Genomic DNA, 21369 nt, shown 5'->3' with positions numbered 1-21369 from the left:
AAGTGCAAAAAATGAATTTCTCCAAAATCTAGCAACAAACCATTTAACTTGAAAAACCCATCAAGTTGCAGGCTCTGGAACTGCTTAGAAAACTTCTTGAAATGTATTTTGCGGTAAACCAGAATCAGCAGTTCTACTCTGTATTCTTACATGCTGCATTTAATAAAAAAAAATAGGCATTGACAAAGGAATAAAAGTTCGGTTTTTTGAACTAAGGAAATATGCTACAGTTGAGTACTGTAAAATCTATTGTATATAACAGACAATCAAGTAAAAGTGTAATTTAATGACTTTATGTGGTCTACACAACAAAACAACTACGTCCTCTAAGTGCTGTTATAAAGCATTAAAATGCTTGTTGCATTAAAATTTGTGTCATGTATTGAATTAATTATAATCTTCGTATTAATTGTGAAAAATACTTATTAAATTTGTCATATATTTGTTGAATTTGGATGATCATGAAATATCGAATCTGTATCAAATAATATATTAAAACTCGATACTGGACACAATACTTGTAAAAGCTGTTTGGTCAGACAAAGATTCGATTAATTAAAAATAACAAAATTTTGTTGCTGCAATTCACTACTGTTTGAAACCTCTTTATTTTTCTTTCTATTTTTTTAAAAGTAATGGTTCAAATAACATATTAACAGTTCCTTTCAAGGCAAATTAATTACAAAATGTGCTGGCAAGACAAAATAATACTATAGAAAACAATTTCTTCAACAATAGCAATGTGTCTGTCTATATACAACTACTTTTAAAAAGTCATTAATTTACCTAAACACCTTCAATACTAAATTACTTTTTCCCGATAAGTGAATATATTTTTTTAACAGGCCAGTCCAGACCAGACACGATCTCGGAGCAATAAAAATCACTACACAAGTTGGATGGCCACAGAAATAAATGCATAGTTCATAGTTATTTTCAACAAGAAAAAACAAGGTTATATGTTAATGTTAAATTTAGTTTTATTAATTTATCAATTTAAATTCATTTATACCATAAAAATGAAATAATGTAATTTTACCAGTACGCGAAGAGAAAATTTTAATAATTTTAGTAGGTTCAAAACATATTGTGGGCCGCACAAACATCCTTGATTTACAGCCTTGATTTATATAATAAAACTGGAAATATTTCTGCATAAATATAGCCTTTAAAGGTAAATCAGAAATGTTGCAAAACAAACACTACAGAACCATCTCGCGTAGGGTCCTAACAAAAAGTCAGAGGACCTTAAGGTAAGCTGCACACACAAGAAATGCAATACAATCGCTTGCAGTACTGAAAGGAGCAAGACTAGTGCTGCGCAAACAAAACAAACAACTGTAAGCACATTATTATATATGGAAGTTTCTGTTAGAAGTTGACTAGTAAAAATAATGAAAGGACCAGAAACTGAAGTTAAAATGTACAAACAATCCTTAGTTATGCAGAAAGAACAAGAGCGCAGCTGAAACAAATTTGGAAATGTTTCGCGTTCACATTGCCATCGCCATCACCATCTTCATCGTCATCGTTCACTCAGCAGTGCAGCAAATGGGCTGCAGTAAGAGTGTTGGTACTTGGACGAGTACCTGAAGCACGGAACTGCATACAAAATGCTGAGAAGTATTTCCAGTATTTATTTAAATAATTTCTTAGAAAAGCCAAAGAAACAACAAAAGAAACTACAATAAACATTTGGAACAAGCAAAATTCTACAAAAATTACTTCACAAGAATTTTGCAATAACATTTCTGAAATTACAATGAAAAATTGTTAAATTGGGGGTGAGCACAAGATTGAAATGGTTGAATTTTAGAATAACTCGGTTACATTCAACAATAGTTTCAGTTTCAATAACAAAGTGGGTTGAAAGGACTTTAAGTACAGGAATATTTTTTACAACCGCAATACCACTCAGACGTGTTAAAAATTCCATTATATTCTGCTTCTTAAAAATACTTTATAAAAATAATAATAAAAAAATGTTAAGGAAATAAATATTTTTTTAGCTTTACTACTTCAAATAACTTACAATTTCCGGAGGTTCAAGAAATGTAACTAAAGTAGTGAATATTGTTTAAAAGTCATCAAATATTTAATATTAATAAAAACAAATGTTAGTTATAGGGAAATTACAGTCATACTCTTAAGCATGAATATAACTTTTCCAATAAAAATAGAGACATAAATCTTAAAACCAGAATATCACGGATTGTAATAGTATATTGACTCCAATGAAATAGTGTAAAGGCATATCAAAGTATATGTACTATATTGAAGTACTTGAAAAGTCCATAGTGAAATAAATTGATAAATTTATAGATTTGGAACAAACAAATCTTAATTGCTTAAACAAACAAATCGACAATAATTTAATTTTCAAATAATTTGTGTTTATCTCAAAGACTTGAAAATCTACAAGTAACTTATACTACGAAATGTTTTTTTTAGTTTAATAATTCTTTTAATCTTTTATTATAACAAAGATCATACTTTCGTATTCTAACTAATTCACATCTATTGCCACTTGAATCTTTATGCTTTTAATACCCCATATATCTCATCAAACAAGTATTGTTTGATTTGACCTATTGTATTCACCTATTTAATCTAATACAACCTACTTGATTAGAAATAACCAGAAAAAAAAATCTAGTCAGAAATAAGAAAAATCCACTATTGGATTTTGGGGTGTCACAACACACTTTTTAAGGCGCCTCTACTACGTGTTTTAGATTATATTACTGCGGTTATATAGTACTGCGATCTAAGTGCCCATATATATAGAATAAAGTACAAAAGATGAGTTCAATTATCTCAACAGATTACAGTATTGAATACACGTCACAATAGTTCTAGCATATGTTAAGCACGGTTTTCGTCTGCTGCAATTTGCTAGTACGATCTCATCCCTACAAAAGGATTATAAGAATACCGGTAATGATTTTTTAGTTAGTTGCATTCATAAAATTTTGAGATAATGTAAGAAGAATAATTAGTAAAAAGTACTTATTGTGAAGGGATCGGACGTGTATTTAATTCGTGCTTGTAAAATAAAAACAACCTCAATTTTCAACCTACGATTTAAAAGGTCGAACCCATATTTTAGTGTGCGACGTGACTATAAGTTAAGCAAGCAAGGCAAATTATAGAACACAATAATTAAATTACTAAAAATTAAAATCTTAAATAAAAATTAAATCTTAGTAATTAAAATCTTAGTAAAAAATATATGTCCTAAATAAAATGTTAAGAAGTAATCATGTTTTGCGTTCCTATTAAACTCTTTTATACTTTCAAAACTACTTATGCACATCATCGTTATCATTTTTTCTAGCAGTTAGTATTTTGGTATAATAGGCCTAAGTGGATTCACTAGGGACCACCGGTATAACCTAACCTAACCTAGTATTAACGTTCTTTTTATACCAAAATAATTGTTGTATATCTGATTAATATTGATTTCATTCAAGCACATTGCAACTGACTTACTCACTTTGTACTCTCAGTACTTAGCTAAGATGGTCGGAGAAGACGAAACATAATATTAACGCAACCAATCATTCTTTGGTTCTTACTAAAGAATATTACACCATATAGAAGAGAGACTATTGTGAAATACCTTCATCTTTTATCTAGCTTTCACAATGTTATTCTGTTTTTAATAAAAATCATTTCTTTCTTCAATAAATCGTGAAATATTTCCTTTCTTACCGAAATCGTTTATTATTATTATTTGACCTGAAACCGTCAAACCGTAATGACTCCATCATCATACTCGTATAGCATCTTCGAAAGTTGTGAAGGCATCAGTTAACTAAATAACTCCAATCATTTTTGATAAAATATGGACGCAGCCTGCAAATGCTCAATTTAGTCTAAACAAACTATAAACTCATAATTTAAAATGAGTGATGTAGCAATTTTCCGAATAACACATATTTCAATAGTTTTATGGATTTTTAAGCAATTTTATGCTGGCGTCTCGGAACAGAAAAAAACTAAAACCAAAAACTGAAATGTGTGGTAGTTGCATTTCAGATGCACAACACGTAATTCGTGTGCAAAGTTTAACAAAAAAGTTAACTCTGTAGCCGTAGTTCCAGCACAGCAGTCTGTGGATGCGTAGTTGGAGGTAGTGGAGGCAGTGGAGGCAGTGGAAGCAGTGGAGGCTAAAGGAACGCATCCAAGAAGGCAAACGTTAGCATGTGCCATGAAATGCAGTGACAACGTAGCCATGTAGACGTGTGCTGCATGATGCCACCATATCGAATAGAGCAGTTCAAACAATTTTTTGCTGCTTTCATATTTTTATTTGCCTTTCAGTGAACATTGAGCTGCTGATGCCGGTTGAAACATATTAGATGTAGTCATCAATACACTAACTAACTTACCAATAGATTGAGTTGGAGTTTGAGCCAAAGTTTAACTTTCCGTCCGTCTCGATTTGCTTTAGTTCGTTATGTACGTCATTTGATTGCTGATGGTTTATGTGTGGCGACAATGTCACCTATCGGTAGTTAACGAAATGTCACGTACATGTACCGTGGTCAACATAATGAACAGCGTCAGATGGCATATGTCGAACGCTGGCTCAACTGCAAGCGGTGAATCCTACCAGTCATACTCAAACACATAGACACACTCACACACATTACAGCACACCCATGCAAAATGCACAAAAAACATTGATTGGTACGGATCTGCCATATATGTTAGTGACTTAAGTTGCTGGTACCAATATGTATGTATGTATGAAATGTTTTGGCATAGCAACTCTATTGCTCCAAAGTATAACAGTGCCATTATTGAAGATAAGTTAAGTCTATAGTGTGCTGTAAAGTTTAGTATTGGCAACTAGAGCACGTGTTAAGGAAATAAAAAATGCTTTTATGTTCAAGAAAGAAAGAAGTAGGAGGGAAAGAGAGCAAGTGTCCATTTAGGACATACAGTACATTTCAGTTAAGTTTGCTACTGATAAGTTCAAGCATCAAATTGATTTAATTTTGTCTTCAAACGTCCTTTGAGCTAACATGCTATCTTAAAACTCTTTGCTGATATTCGCCCATCTGTGCAGGAACATACTTAGACATGTTTTTGCTGATTTGATTGCGAACTGTGAAGTCTTGTTAAGTATTTGCCATTCACATGATTTTGCTTCATTTGTAGCTGTGATTTGCTGTTGGCACATGGAAAACTTTATTTGAACTTAATTACTAAAGTCTACTGCAAGAATTTTAAAATTGTTTCACTGAAACACTATATGGGCTAATAGGCTAAAGGACTCACAAGTGTAATTGAAAAAAATTGTTCAGATTTCGTTTTGTTTTTATTCTAAGGATGAAAATGCAGTAAAATTTAAGTTTTTCTTAAAATAGTCACTCTAGTATCAATCTAATATCATCACATAAACTCAGAACACAGTATAACACAGAAAATCACAACCTTTCACAACCATTCTAATAAGTGCATAAATTATAAGCCTTGATCGTCGTAACGTTTCAACTTGTTACATTTCACGCAGTTAAACTCAATATTGTCAGCCGAGTTAGTTACTACGATTTAAGCCAAAAAGGAAAATTTATTACCACCACTGTGCTTACACACGCACATCAGTGTCAGACGCCATATAAAATGTGTCTAAGGTTAAGTTTTCCATAGCATGAAGATTGATGCTGAAACAAGCCAAACACCCGCCAGGATTAACGCTAATTGATGGCCTACGCAGCAGTGTTTAGCACTTGGTCACCACCCGCACTGAATTGATATACATGCGGTCTGCAGAGACACGCACGGATTGAGATTTTCTTCCAGTGTGAGTTCGGTTAACGAAAGGACCACAACATGTACCTTCCGCTATAAACATTATTTTGGTGATTAGCGAAATTACTTTCATTACACCAGCTTGGGTTTCGTAAATCTTTCGTAATTTTTACTCATCAAGTGTCTTGTGTTGATTAGAACGTTAGTTGATATTTATTTATTTTGACTAAATAATATGTTGGAGCCTGAAGTAGATTATACTGAAGATTATGCCCTTAACACTTCTTTCGAATAGTTAGCGAAATTTTCATGTAAAGGATAAAATAATTTTATTTGAAGGAACTAAGTCAGTAAGCCGAATTATTTTAAAGGATAGTTGAGATAAATTGAAAATATATAACGAAATATTTTAAATCCTTTAACATTTTTAGGACCACTACTAAAAACATATAATAAAATTTTAAAATATTCATCAAGTATTTCTTATACGTATGGATACTTTTTTTTATAATACTGCAATATATATAAATGTAGTTATCTCACCTATATTTAGTATTCGAAAATGTACGGAGACTTACAAATGTATAACTGGGTGTTTGTAAATAAATCCCACAGCAGAACTTAATGCATTATTAGGTAAATTGCCACTATGTCTTAAAGTGCAGATGATTGCATCCACTAGAATATAAAAACTTTAGCACAACGGACTGATGTACAAAAAACGCTTGTACAGTAAAAGATATCTTCTCCAAATATTACTTACATTTGAACAGATTAGACTTAAAAACAATTATATAAATGATAACCGGTCACAGCTTTCTGAATAAGCATAATGTTCAGTTAGAACTGCCGATGACTGCAGACTATGTATGGAAGATACAGAAACTCTCTGCTCTTATGAAATATAGGAGAAGAGTTTTCCATAAAATATTTATTTATAAATCAAAGCAATCAGTTATCGATTTGGAAATCATTAAAATTTTTCTAGATACTGCTGAAACTAAAGAAATCCTTTAGTAACTATTAATATGGCAGGAGACAACAGTTTATCAATATACTCAGTGTTATGAACAGTTAGTGTTCAAACCCATTAAATACAATACAATAATATTTACTATTGTAACTCGTTCCAAAAGCGCGTACTATTTAAATATTTCAATGAGACAAAACGAGATTGGTATCACTAATGATACAGATAAATGATAAAGACCAAATTTAAACTACTCTCTTAAAATCAATTGCATAAATAGACTATAATATAAAATATGATGTAGATTTTTGCAACTCAAACTTACAATAAAGGGAACTTGTATTCAACTCACGAGTTTTGTTAGTCCGATTTGCGCTAATATTTTATTATATTACTTGTACATACATTAATTCCAAAAATTAGAAGTCCAAATTGTATATATTGATAATAACAATATCTGTTAACACTTTATCAGTCTTCAATATATTGTTGCCCAAAAGTAACACTGTAATCATTAGTCATAATCTCCTTCAGTAGACATAACTTTTGTCATTACAGAAATTGTATATAGAATGGACTGATTGGAACTTTGTCCACTCAGACAATTAAATTGCGATACCCTGATCTGTTGACCTCACACCTACTTGATGAACCACTACACCTCATGTAAAAGAAAATAAATTAAATAAATCTTAGACGGTTTGAAAACAAAAATTCTCTTCAACCGAGGTCTAATAGCTAACTGAAATCTTTTTCAAAACAGTTAAGTCCTTACCATTGCTGCAAGATCCTATGAAGAGAATATAGAATGTAGAATCTTATAACATGGTTTCCTATACGCATATAATCTTTTAACAATCCAAAAATACGACTGATCCCTCTATAGAGCATCTCAAAGAGATCGTTTCTGTTTACATAGATCTGCATATTTTATATTTTTCTACACATTTTATTTTACCCAAAAATTTTCTACCGTAAAGAAAGGAACTTTCAAATCTCAAGTAAATATTAAAGAGGAAGAAGACATGCTTCGACCACATGCTACGATTGCGTTGCAATAATTGAATTTTTAAATTTATGAACCAATGTTAGTTTAGTTGGCATAAAATTTAACTTGAAAAAGTTATTAAAACTTAATTAAGCAAACATTTTATCACAACTAAATTACAGGATTTATGCTTTACAACATTTGTTGTTGGTCCTTACAATTCATGCTTCCCAAAAAGGATGCTCACTTGTGTTCCTTCTGGCTTACAATGCGTTGCCCTGTTCCTAATGTTAATTAATATTTTATTCATACTAATGAGTGTACAAAATATGAAGTGAAGGAATAAATGACCGTGGAAGAAATACTTAGCAAAAAGGTTAAAAAGTTGCTGTGTATGATTAAGAACAAAATTTGACCCAGAATCCATTTCTTTTCATCTTATTACATTTTCCATTTTTTTTCTTTATTTTGTATTTTTTTAGTTAATAAGCTTAAATAAGTCAAGAAATTGAGTTAAGTAAAACTCAAGCCAACAACAAAAAATTATAAAAAATATATAATTAAATTAAAGGATTCACTGAAACAAAACGAAGAGTTCCTTAATTGTAAGAAAAGGAGAAAAAGGTCCATGAACATGCTTGAAATATTTCTAGAAAGCCCCGAATATGTATCCTAAACTAAAGGTTGCCATATGCTACATTGGCATTTTTAAATTAATTAAATAAATTATATATTTAACAATAAGTGAAGAAAATAACCTTTTTTGCATGAGATATTGAATTTTGGGAAAAAATAATACATAAATAAATAAACTGAAATGTAATCCCAAAGCACAGACTGTATTAAACCAAATCGTTTGATTATAATTATAGAAATAATTAAGTTAATTTTTATTGACATATCGTTTAGTTGCTTATCACCACAAGATCTTACATCGATTTTAATGTTCACATGTCGAAGTATTTATTCCAATTTTATTGCGAACAGGCGACAACTTAACGAGGCAGAAGCACTCTTTAAACCATAAATTTCAATGGAAATAAATTGACTGCTTAATGAAGTTAATTGAAGGCAATTTAAAGATAAAAATATAAAAATTTGCATATCCATTTCAACTGTCAAAATATAAATATATATATATAAAATGAGAACTCGAATGAAATCAATACAAATGACTCTACGCAGATGTCGCAAAAAATTAGTACTTCCAACTTACATATATCTCATAGTTAACAGAACTTGGGATTAAATAAAAACGGAATAAAAACCTAAACAATTGTTTCAAATAATTAAAGGAAAAATAAGTTTAAATAACTTATCAAGTCGACAAAAGGTGTGCTAGTAGATTAAAAAATGTCTAATAAAAAAATCTGAATGCTCGAGAAACAAATTTTCTATACCCCTTAAAAACATTTTCAAATGACTACATAAAGCTAGCTCTTTGAATACTCAACAAACAATTGTCTCCCACATTTTATACACTCATCCATAATATTCGACGTTTCGTCTTTCTTTATGCTAAGAAAAAGTTCTTAGTGAAATAGTTCTATAAATAATGTGTTCCATGCTCCGCTCCATTTTTCAGAATTAATGCAAATTCTCGTCTTATCGTGTATACTCTTTTTTCAGGTAGCTTTTTACATCATAAATCCAAGTTTTCTAGATGCTGCCTCCACTCACCAATAATCCACCAATAATCGTTGCCCGCTAAATACTTGCTTTTAGTACTTACTTATGTTATGGTACATACTAAAGACATATCCAAGCTATATTAAATGCTGGTATTTAATGTTTTTATCACATTTTACCTACTGACTTCCATAACCCCAATGTGAAATTGTTATTAAGTTAAGAAACTCTGCACTGCGATCAAGAGATCTATTATAAAACAATTGTGTAATAGCGCTGCACTATATATTATAATATTATTTTTCGAATCAGTTTTCTCTCATATGTCAAAAGTAGGTTTACATAATGTAATCAGTCGTCCATATCTTGCATTAATAAATAAGAACGGTACAAATTAGTGATGTATGCAAGTAAATAGTCCGATTTCTTAATTGAACATTAGTAAGGAGTGTAAGAACTTCTTGAGCTTAAAGCATATTCTTTCGCAGTTCGATATTTATCATATATGGTATTACTGCAGTTTTAAACCTTTTGAACTTGTTACTGTCAACGATTGTATTTTTTATAAATTCCTAAATATGTTACTATCGAAGTCAAATCGATTATAGTTAAGTCTGCGTTTTTAATTTAAGAAATATTCTGCTATCTTCTTGTATCTTCAAGTGCCTTCTCCGTTTCTCACTTTGATTTGTTCCCAACTTCTGAAAAACGAGGACTTGGATTTTTACCGACTCATTGTCGTGGTTACCTGATATGATTATTATTTTTCATAAAAGAGATGTTGTCCTTCTACTGAACCCTTGTCGTAAATCTTTAAGCCATGATATTTTACTTTGGATAAGAACTAAGAGGTTTTTGCTTTAATAATAGAGCAATTTCGTCCTCATAAGCTGGTATCTACTTACACCACCACAAGTTCTTTTATTGGAGGTAACTTTTTGTACAACATTGTTTAATATTAAATTAAAATTAGTGACGATAGAGCATCTCTCCGTTATCCTGATGTTATTTCATTGGCATAGGTAAGGAGATATTGAAAACTAATGAAAAAGTATAAAGGTGAAACATGAAACCTTAAAGGCACTATAAGCTAAAAAAACTTTTATAGATCGATTTATATATGAAATTGCAAATTTATGTAGAATTTTTGTAGATAAAATTAAGGTAATAGCAAGAACTATATATGCGGAAAGAAAACTTCTTCCAAAGAATATTACGAATATATCACAAGTAATCAATTCTTACTTACATCCTTAAATTAAATTGAAATAAGTTAAATTAATGTTGCCGAATAATTATTTAATTATTAAATAAAAAAAAATCACAGCACATATTGCAATTTTTATTTTCATTAAACAAATTACAACGAAGGCAAGGACTTCAAAATTTAAAATATTTTACATTTACGATCCCGAACCCACGTACATATATCCATCCTTCTGCATTATTTATTAAGTGGTAAAACATTTTACGCGTTGTATTTTTAAGTGTCTGTGTATATTTTACAATAAATATTGCATATTTTTATTATTGTTTTAATTGATTGTTTTATATATAACCACATATATTGCACATATATTTTTGTGTACTTTAGCTCTGGTTTTCAATCAATAATAAAAATGCAAATAATTTGTACTCCGTGTAATGGAAGAACAATTAATTACTTTTACGGAATAACTTAAATGTGTAAATAATTTAATTTAATATTTTTATAACTTAAAAATGAAATGCACAGTAACCAAATTCAATAAAAAATCCTATTAGCTTTATATTCCAGTAAGGAATACGCAAATAAAATGCATAATTAATGCAAATTAATTATTGCAAATTAATATTAATTTAATTCTTCTTTAATTCTTTAGTAATCAACTTAAAATATTGTACAACTTTTGTTGAAGCACATTTTACGTAGCTGCAAAGTTCGTACGCGGATATATCTATATAACTAAAAAATCAATCAATAACCAACAGTTAAGTATATACTGTTAAGTATGCAGGATATAGAGTACAAGGCATGGCTTTGAATATTAAGAAAAAATTGCGAATACTTCTTCATGTGAAGTAATACCATACAAACATCACACTAGAAAATAGATAGTACATACTTGTGGCAACCTGTCGGGTAAGATATGTGTGTCACTTGAGCAGTAAAATGTGGACCCATTTTAATACCACGATTTTAAGGTACATTTACTGTTTAAAAGAAATCTAGATAAAAAGTTTACCAAAATTTCCTAAACTAATATTATAATATTGACACTTAAGAGAAATAGACCCTAAAGTTAATATGTGAATACGATTTGGTACATTGAACGACGACCAAGAACTTTAGTGACAGTTTTTCTACCTCTTTTACCCCATAGCTATAGCAACAGTCATAGAAACCCCTAATCGCTCGGAATGTTAAAACTAAAATCACAACACTGAATACAATAAGAACTAAGGACTTTATACATCACCGTAGTCAAGAAAGAGTCCATGGAATTTATTACCTCTGCTTACGATCATTACAATATAACTATCAAACTTCGTTCTGGAAAGGTGAGGAGACAATTTATAGTGGAAAAAGCATATGTGTAAATTGTAATATAACTATCCAAGTAAATATATACAAATTTGATTGCAAAATTTATATGAGATGAAAAATAAAATTACAATAGATATATGTAATCAATGGAAATGAATTTATGAATTTATTTTTATTAATTCAATAAAATTTATTACTGACATATACATATTACGTATATCTAATATACGAGTATATATGTAATTTTACTTACATATTGAGTGCTGTATCTAAAACTATTCAATTTTGTATATATATAACATAAAATATATCCATAATATATTTCGGCAGTGTTTTAAATAAATATATTAAAATTAAATTTTAGAAAGAGGTTTTTCGAAAAGTATTGAAATACAACAACAAAAAAATTTTTTATATTATATTAATTAATTGAACTTTTGGCTGACCACATAGCTATTCTTAGAAATAGTTCTTGCTTTTTATTGTTCGTAAATAATTTTTTTGAGATTGCAAGTAACAGGAATCGAACTCGTGCCCTGACAAATTTGAAGTTCAGAGTCAGCTCACCTTAACCAACTGATCCAAAACCGTACTTGACTTCTATGTTCGCACATTTTTTTGGAGTTTTATTAATTTGCTGTGAAAGTTTTACTAACTAAAATTTAAATTTTAGAATATGTCGATTTTATATAAATAAATATGTTTAATGGAATCCGCTAAATACATTCTAACATCTATTCAGTTTAATATGAACATAATTCGTTTCCTATCTCCTACCACCTCAAAACCTTCTTAGTAATATGCGGAAGCTACTGCTTCACATTTGTGATATGTTATGAGTACTTGTTGTCATAGTCATATGCTTGTGGAAATTTGTTAATTGCATTCCGAAATGAAAATATCCACTCTCTATAGCACTAACGGCATTGACGCTTTGAGTTCAGTACGAGTTTAAATGATGTTGACTGACAGTAACAGCCACTGGGTGGGATCGCATTATAGCTACCATGATAAGTAATATTGCAAATTATGTGCCGGTTCCGCTCGCGGGAGCCATTTCAAAAACGAATTAAAAATGACGACCAAATCTTTTGGAGGCGGTCACAATATAGATACTCAGATACTTTGTATTTGCAGATAGGCTCCAATGCACCATAAATTTATGCGCACAAATTTATGTAAAATACATTCCGAGTGCATATTTGGATGCCATGAAAACAAACTACTTTGTGGACTTATAAATTTACAACTGTTGATGTAGTTTGAATCTGTTATGTTGCATAAATTATTTGCTTCTAATAAAATAGATTGAATGCATCTTATGACATGGTTCAATGTTAATATGTGTTGCATATTGTGTACATCCAATATAGGTTTCCATATATGTTATATACAACCAAAATTAATCCAAACGATTGAAATTTTTATATTTTATTTTATTTGCAGACAATTAAAAAAATTAAATTTTGATCCAAAGTTGGGAACAAAGCGATGTATATTTTAACAATATTTTTTCCATACCATAACTTTTATTTCGTTGTGCAAACCTCATCGATTTCTGCCGTTACCACTTATCGCAGCGCATACCTTTATTAGTATAATCTCAAGAACTCAAATTTGTGATTGAGTATCAGCAGTTTTTGAGAAACTGCTTCTACGGCGTGTTGGTAGCTGTTCGATAGGTATATGCAGAAACCCATATCTAGTTATATCAGTGCTAATTGTACCTTGGGCAGGAAAACATTCAGGCTTACCATGTTTCGACGTATTCATTCGCCAAGTACCCTTACCCAACTTAGCTAGCTCCTCTTCGTATGCTTTCTTTTCTTTTCTAAAAAGTTCTCGCATACGTCCCTGACGTTGTATGAAAGTTATATTTTGTACCACACCCAGTTCTGATTTTATTGGAGTCAATAGCGCATCAATACCAAATATACGTGTATTCTCACGCGCTTCTTTTAAAGAACTTATCTTTGCATCTCTTAAAAAATTATATTATTCCATCAAATTTCTTTTTCTTATATCTAGTACTTACATATCCCAATTAGACAACATTTTGAGAGATCTTATAACTACAAAAATTTTGAATTTATGTTACAACAAAAAGATCTGTTGAAGTGATTTAGTGACTCAAAAAATTTTTAAACACAATGAATTTAATATTTAATCTACAAAATGTTTACATGCAATAAGTGAAGTTATCGATAATTTAAACTATTTAAAAATAATTCATAAACAGTTTTGATTATCATATAAATAGTTATAGGAAAAATTTGACATATGTCACAAAACCTAGTTACTAGATTAGGAAACCAAAAATGCACACATTCTGATGACAATTGGTGCTTCAAAGTATTCGAGCACCACGATGTTCAAACAGCTCGAGTATACATCCATTCAAACATTAGGATCGAACATTTTAAATGTTCGAAGATGTTCGAGTTCCTCGCCTACCTAATCTCGATTTTGCTATATATCTTCACGTTGTTTTGTCTAAATACTCTAATACTTAATACCAAAAATCATACATTTTGATGACAATTAATGCTTCAAAGTATTCGAACGCCACGATATTCAAACAGCTCGAGTATGCTTTCATTCGAACATTAGGATCGAACACTTTAAATGTTCGAATATATTCGAGTTGCTTGCCTAGCTATTCTACTAATGTTGTTTTGTCTAAATATTCTACGTATTATAAAAAAATCTTTGAGCCCAATACGAGCGTTCTCAAACGACTCTACTAATCCCGTAGATTATTATTATTGTTAGGGGATGTGACACTGAGACCGTCGGGTCACTTGTGCCCTCTTTCCCGGAAATTGTTTTAACAATAGTATCTTCAAAGTTGATTTAACATATATAAAAATGAAATATATTTCTTTAAGAACTTGATTTAGAATTTCAGAAATATCGGGTACATTCTTTATTTCCATGTATATACTGCGATTTCTCAAATACGTATACGAGTATATCTGTATAATTTTTTACCGTAGAATATTTCGTATATATTCTCATTTTAAAGAATTGTGCTTTTTAAATATTCTGGCACGACAAGTAAGTAGCAATACTTGGTTTTTTCGTATTTAAACTTAATTTTTAATTACGTAGTCATTTAATATATTTTTCTTTAAAACTATTTATTTATTTAACACTTCACAGTTATTTGCATAAGGAGTGAGTAATTTTCACACCTTCACATTTTCACAATTTTCCGCAACAGTTTCCACTGCGTTGCAAAGAGAGTTGCAACGCCAATTTCCCATTAAATGGACGTGGTCCACTGAGTGCATAAAACTTTTTCGCATATTAATTTTCGTAATGACTTGAAGCCATTCCATTCACACTCAAACATTACTTTTTTATAATTCTGTGAAATAAAATTTATATTGTGCAAAATTGTAATTCTTTATAAGACTTGCCCAGAGCTCAATTAAGATGTCTCTTTATATGTTTACATATGTCGTCTCATGTCAGTTTTATCAAAAGTTCTTCATGTAAAATATATCTTCATATTTTTTTTAAGCAATAATTATAAACCACGTTCTTGCATTATTTTCCAAAAATCTTATATGCAGATATAGCTTAAAATACCCATATCAGTAAAGTATCTCAAATAAATAATCATTATTCTTGCTCCATCAGATCTAAATTTTTTTAAATATTGCACTCCATCTTATGTACTTAGTATTTTTAGGATATAATAAAAATAAGGACGAAAAATCATTATAATTGCAAAAACAAAGAATGTTTATTACAATTGCAATTATCGTCTCACTTTACTCTTTAAGACTCATAACATATTAACTGACCAAATATGCTGTAATAATAAAAATTTTAACTGCTATGTAAAAGATATTAGAAGAAATTTTCATCAGTTTGGGTTGCTGCTCTATTACCTTTTTTATATACCTCATTTTTCTAAAATTGGGACCAATCTATTAACTATGGACTCAGTAGAAGTTGTGTCACTTATTAACTTCTCAAGACAATGTTGGACGCTCTCTCGGAGACTATTAGCTAGCCTTATTACTCATTTTATCTAAACAATAATTATATTCGCATCATAACGGCAGCATGGTTCGTGGTCAGGTCGACCAGGGATAATCGTAACATTTTTAATTTTTTTTCTCTGATTGAAATAAATCATTTTTTCGGAAAACTAGTTAGTACTATTTTTAAAAGACTGTCCCATTCAAGAATCTCATAAGTCTATAAACGTACTTATTCACCTAATTTTAAATGAAGGCAGAAAATGGGTGTCAAATTTTTTGAATTTTTTCCAAACCAATGGTGTGCACTGACACATGAGGTGGTTTGCAATTTCTTTCTCGTAGAACAATATCATCTAACATACTCCAAAGAAAATAATCCTTTTTATACTATTGTGAATTTATTATGTAAAAAGACATGCGATAACAACTAGACCTCATTAAGTGTAAGGGACTGCAAAATTTTAGTTTTATTTGCAATATCAGAACTCTTTTCAACTCTATTTTAAAGTCCAAAATATGTGCGATGTTTTGTATATCAGATATGAATATAAGCTCTTAGCCCAACATTATCCTCCTTATCCAAAGTTCAAACACCAAATCACGGAGAATGTCACTTTAAATGTGATGCCTTTGTCGAGGTAGTATGTATACAAATTAGCATATCCTGGTCTACTGGTTAGCTAAGCTTTGTACTGCAAGGAAGAGATCTTTATTTGTAGCTATGAGGTTAAGTTATCTATTTAACCTGACAGCTACCCAAAGTGTCGTGTTTATAGAAGGTGCTTTTCGATTTTATTCCAATTATTGATTAGAAACCTAATTGGGATGCAATTAAGTCCTATACACAAAGTTGTATTGCCGATTTTTGCGGTTGTATCTGCTGATATATTAACTAGTATAGATGTGAAACATATCTTATTTGTAGGAAAGCATAAGCTGAATATGAAACCCTTAATTTAAACCCTTTTATAAAATTATCTCAAAACTTGAGTCGATTTTTTGGTGTTTCATATGTGCCATTATCTCTGTTATAAAGACACCTCGTCTATTTTAAAATTTCTGAGAAATATAAGAAGTTCAATGATCACATCGGACAGCCATTCGATTTGCTGGCTTTTGTTCCCGCAGATTCCATTGTAGCTGAATTTGCAATCTTAAGTACTTTATTGACTGTGCTTAAGCGAGTGATGAATACGTGGAGGATTGTTTAATGAGCTCAGCACGGAAATGTGTTAAAAATTGTGAAAAATATGTGAAGTGAACGAAAGTTGCATTTAAAAGGAGGTGTGAAAATCACTTGGATTTGCGAGCATAAACATTTTGTGGCGTTTTTATTTATTATGTTAAGCAGATTCCACTTAATACACTTGCCTGCCATGCCGTGTTGTGCCATGCCATGCTGTGATATGTGCCGTGCCGTACTATATCGTCCCGCCGAAGAACAGCTGTCAATGGAAATGCATACAATTAACACGATATGTCAACATTTCAAATGTTATTAACATATTTTCATGCTAAGAAGCGCTGCGGAGGGGGCCTAGTTTAATTCATTTAAGCCTGCAAGAAATTGCCAGAGCTCAAGCACAAGAACGGGCTTCGTTAACGCAATAAAAAGCTTAAGCATGTCAAAGTGGCATTTGGGGCAATTGGGATGCACACCCAAATGAATGCTGCGATGACTTAAGCCAATGTAAGCCAGCATTCATCAATATTTTCACATATTCGTATGACAAATAAATAAAGGCTGAATGACTGACTGACTGACTGACTGCCTGGCTGTTTCAGGCCTCTGTGCTTGAACCTGCAGAGCAAGGAAATTTCAAAAATTTTTTATTTAAAATATACAATTGTAGAATTCGTTGCCTTATAAATATTTTTATTTGCGCTTTTCTGTATATACCAAACAATATACTATATAAGTAAATTAACTTTTTTATTTATTCCAGCGAAGCGCCGTTGGAGATCATACGAATTCGATTTAAATTACTACACTTCAGTAATTGTTAATCGTATTTGATTGTATTTAATACAAATTTAATTATTTTTTTTAAACGAATTTCAATAAAATGCGATTAAACCTGACCTTCTTTAATATTTTATTCAACTCAGTGGGAATTAAAATGTATATAAAACAGTTTGTGGCTTAAAATTTCAAAAAGCATGAACCGTTCTATCGACTTTTTTAAAGTATAAATTTTTTGGCCACAAATAAAATCTCTTGATTCCGCTTTTTTTTTTTTTTGAAAAATAAGTCTTTAGTATGGAAGCTCTACTATTCCATTTTGGCAGTTTAACATTGCGTGAAAATTGTCATAAGAAATGCGGAAATATTGACAGCAAACATTCAAATTGAAAACAGCACTATAATTCATTTTAAAATAAAAATCCTTACTAAAACTTCGGAATGCAACTGAAAAAAAAAAATCAGGAATTGCAATCACTTCAATGTGAATAATGGAAATATAACCGGATGCACATGCATACTCGCATATCAAATAAATGAAAAATTGAAAGCCATCAAAAAGGAAAAATCCATTGCTCGAAGTGCGAAATCCACAAAGAATACATAAACGTGACTCAAAAAACAATAATAAAAATACTTCCAAAAATCAGAAATGAAACCTAAAAAAATAATAAAATAACAATTGCAGTTCCTGTACGCGATGTGTGAACATTCCACGGATGATGAAGTGGTTTCGTTTTGTTGTGGTATTTGCATATAAAGCCAAAACTACTAGTATTTTATGCACACACCATTTTTACACCGAAATTACCAAAACTGTTGAGCAAACTTTTCATTCATATTTACAGTCATCGAAGAAGTAATATCCTTTTTTAATTAAAAAAAAAAAAAACTACGCTGAAGATTGCAAAGTAATTGAACACTGTTCCATATTTATTGTTTCAATACTTGAGTGGTTCCAAAGAATATCCAACTGAACACTGCAGTGCTGTGGCAAATAAGCTGACCGGAGGCATGGAAATTCTCCATCCAACTGAATGCCAAAAATTGCCAAAACTGCCAATGTTAGCAAAAATAATGGTGGTGCTTAATTCATTTCCAATCCATTTTGCTATTGGATTTTCTTGTCGATAATTTGCGGAATTGATAGAAAAATCATTTCTATTTCATAAAAATAAAATAATATTCAAGAAAACACCAAATTGGGTAATGAAATACTATGTAAAACAATAGTGGTGTTCACGATCCTGAGTAATGAAATCGATAACTGAGTAAGCTAAACTAATCCTTTAAAAATATGGTTGCTTGGTTGGTTGGTTATAGTGGCAGGTCATAAGATAACTTCATATGTACCTCAATTAGCGATTTTTCGCCGATTTGCTACCACATTCCTCGCAAGAACCCTAATATAAAAGAGTAGAGACTAAATCCATCCCACCGAATTTAGGTAATTTAATAGGTTTTTCATCTTCACCGTTGAGCAGTCTGATAAACTATCACCAAAGTATTTTCCTAAAAACCTATATCTTCTGAACGCTAGAGCTCGGCATTCACAGAGAAAATGTGTTATTGTTTCTTTCTCCTGCGGGTTTCCACAACTTCTGCAGTGAGGGTCATGAGGAATACGCAGTTTTTCTGCGTGAGTTCCTATACCTTTAAAAATATATTTCTATAATTTTTTAAAGTCAAATATCACGCGTCTTATAACGAAAAGAAACTGTTTTTAAGTTAGAAGGTCTCGAACAGTAATGAAGCGACATTACCAAGTGCTCATATCAGTAATCTTAAGGAAATATTCGAATTTTCATTTAATTCATTTATAGTCCGTATATAATTTATTGGATATACTATTTATTGAATACAATATAAGATTTATAATGATTATATGTTAAATATAATGAGCTTTATAATACGGTACTGTCTCTTTTTACAGAAATGAAAATAGATTGACATAATGCCCAGCTGTTGCTATTTAACTCAATACCGAATTATACTCAGTGGTAACAATAATATTTATCTTCAAGAACATAATAATATGTATTACTTTTGTGGAAAGTACTCGTATTTTATTTATAATTTATTTGTATTACTAACCGCCTTTCTATTCTTATATACAATGAGTAGCATTTTTAGAATACTTTCAAAAGAGCAAGACAAAAAAAGAGCAAGGATGGGACATATACCAGAAAGTAGTATATCGATTTTTTTGAATTAAACTAACATGGAGTTAAATTAATAGAAATATGTGAAAGAGTCCTAATAAAAAAACTAAAACTATAACTTAACTAAGCGTTAACTCAAACGTATGATTAAGTTGTCTCTTGCCTAACATTAAACTTAATAATTGTTGGAAAATTCTAGCTTTGTTCCCTGCCTTTCATAAAGCGTCAATCAATCTTGTGACCACCACAAACGCCTTTCGAAATGAAAATGCGGTACAACTGGCAAAACTCCAACAGTAAATCTTTTGAATACTCAACTTAAATGCAACAATTTATATTAAAAATCTTTAAGATTTTATAAGTATTTTAATCCTAATTTTAATGGAATATGTTCGTTTTGTTATAAAAGGAATGAATTACGTCGCATCCTACTACTCAATTTTTTTTTAAACTATTAAGCTAAGGTTCAGATCTGTTAAAACAGAAAAACATATTGACCTAGTTATGGTTGATATGAATAAGATGTTTAAGTGCCCTTTGCTATTTGTCATCACTCAATTTCTTCTGTATAATCTGAGTGCTGGTAATTGTTTTCAAAGTATTATCTCTGAAACGTATGAAGTTCAAGAGACGATAAAGTATAGCAATACACGATAATGTTGAAGAATCATCTTCAAACACATGATGCTCTTCAATTCTTAGTTTTGATTAGGAAGTCAAATAAGATACATAAATAATTAATATCCCTATTTCGAGTAGTTATTATATACAAGTAAGAAGTATGAATTTTCAAACTATATTTAATAAATACTTTGGCAAATCTATAGCTTTCTGCAACTTAACGATTAATTTCTTGAAATCCCATAAAATTTGAAACTAGATCATAAAATATAAAGCCAGAATTTTAGAAAATATAGTAAAACGGCAGCATTTGAAATGGCTATGATATATATAAAGAGACAAGTAGCAAACACTTAGTACCGGTCATTGGGGTATGTAGAGGCAGATCAGGTGATGAATTGATAGTGTGCTATTTTAATAAATTGGGTATATGTCAAACCAAATTTCTTGGCCATTGAAAGATTAATATACCGAATACTAAAATGCTATGTAACAAGAAAGTCTGAGTGCTGGCATAATTTTCCAAATAAGTTATAAGGAAATATACTACTATAATTTAATGAATTTGTTGACGATTTTTAAACAGACTTACTATTTACTAAAATCTTTTGAAGTATTAAAAGTAACTCCATCCCCACAAATTTATTTATTTTGTATGTATATGTGATCAAACCCAAAGTCGTTTAGTCTTATAAAATATTTTACACTTAACCTCTAAAACCAGTATTATTGCGATTTTTTTCTTCACCTA

At 30.5% G+C, this 21369-nt stretch overlaps 1 protein-coding gene across 1 annotated transcript; it reads right to left on the bottom strand.

Moving 5' to 3' along the window:
- Window positions 1–13334: 13334 nt before the first annotated feature.
- LOC119683764 lies at window positions 13335–14080 on the bottom strand. Its single transcript, XM_038097622.1, has 2 exons — window positions 13913–14080; window positions 13335–13858 (listed from the first exon to the last, which is right to left on the bottom strand). Exons 1-2 carry the CDS (start codon window positions 13930–13932, stop codon window positions 13489–13491), a joined length of 390 nt encoding a protein of 129 aa, XP_037953550.1. The 5' UTR covers window positions 13933–14080; the 3' UTR covers window positions 13335–13488.
- Window positions 14081–21369: the final 7289 nt, after the last annotated feature.

The sequence above is a fragment of the Teleopsis dalmanni genome, chromosome 2 (genome assembly GCF_002237135.1).
Source record: "Teleopsis dalmanni isolate 2A chromosome 2, ASM223713v2, whole genome shotgun sequence".
In the NCBI taxonomy this organism is placed as follows: Eukaryota; Metazoa; Arthropoda; class Insecta; order Diptera; family Diopsidae; genus Teleopsis; species Teleopsis dalmanni.
Note: the sequence above shows the minus strand (reverse complement) of the source record. Positions and strands in the feature narration are given on the sequence as shown.

Coding starts and splice junctions, on each gene's coding strand:
- LOC119683764 (XM_038097622.1), bottom strand. CDS start 13,932: ATGTTGTCTAATTGGGATAT. Junction 13,859..13,912: donor ATGTTGTCTAATTGGGATAT/GTAAGTACTAGA, acceptor TAATTTTTTAAG/AGATGCAAAGATAAGTTCTT.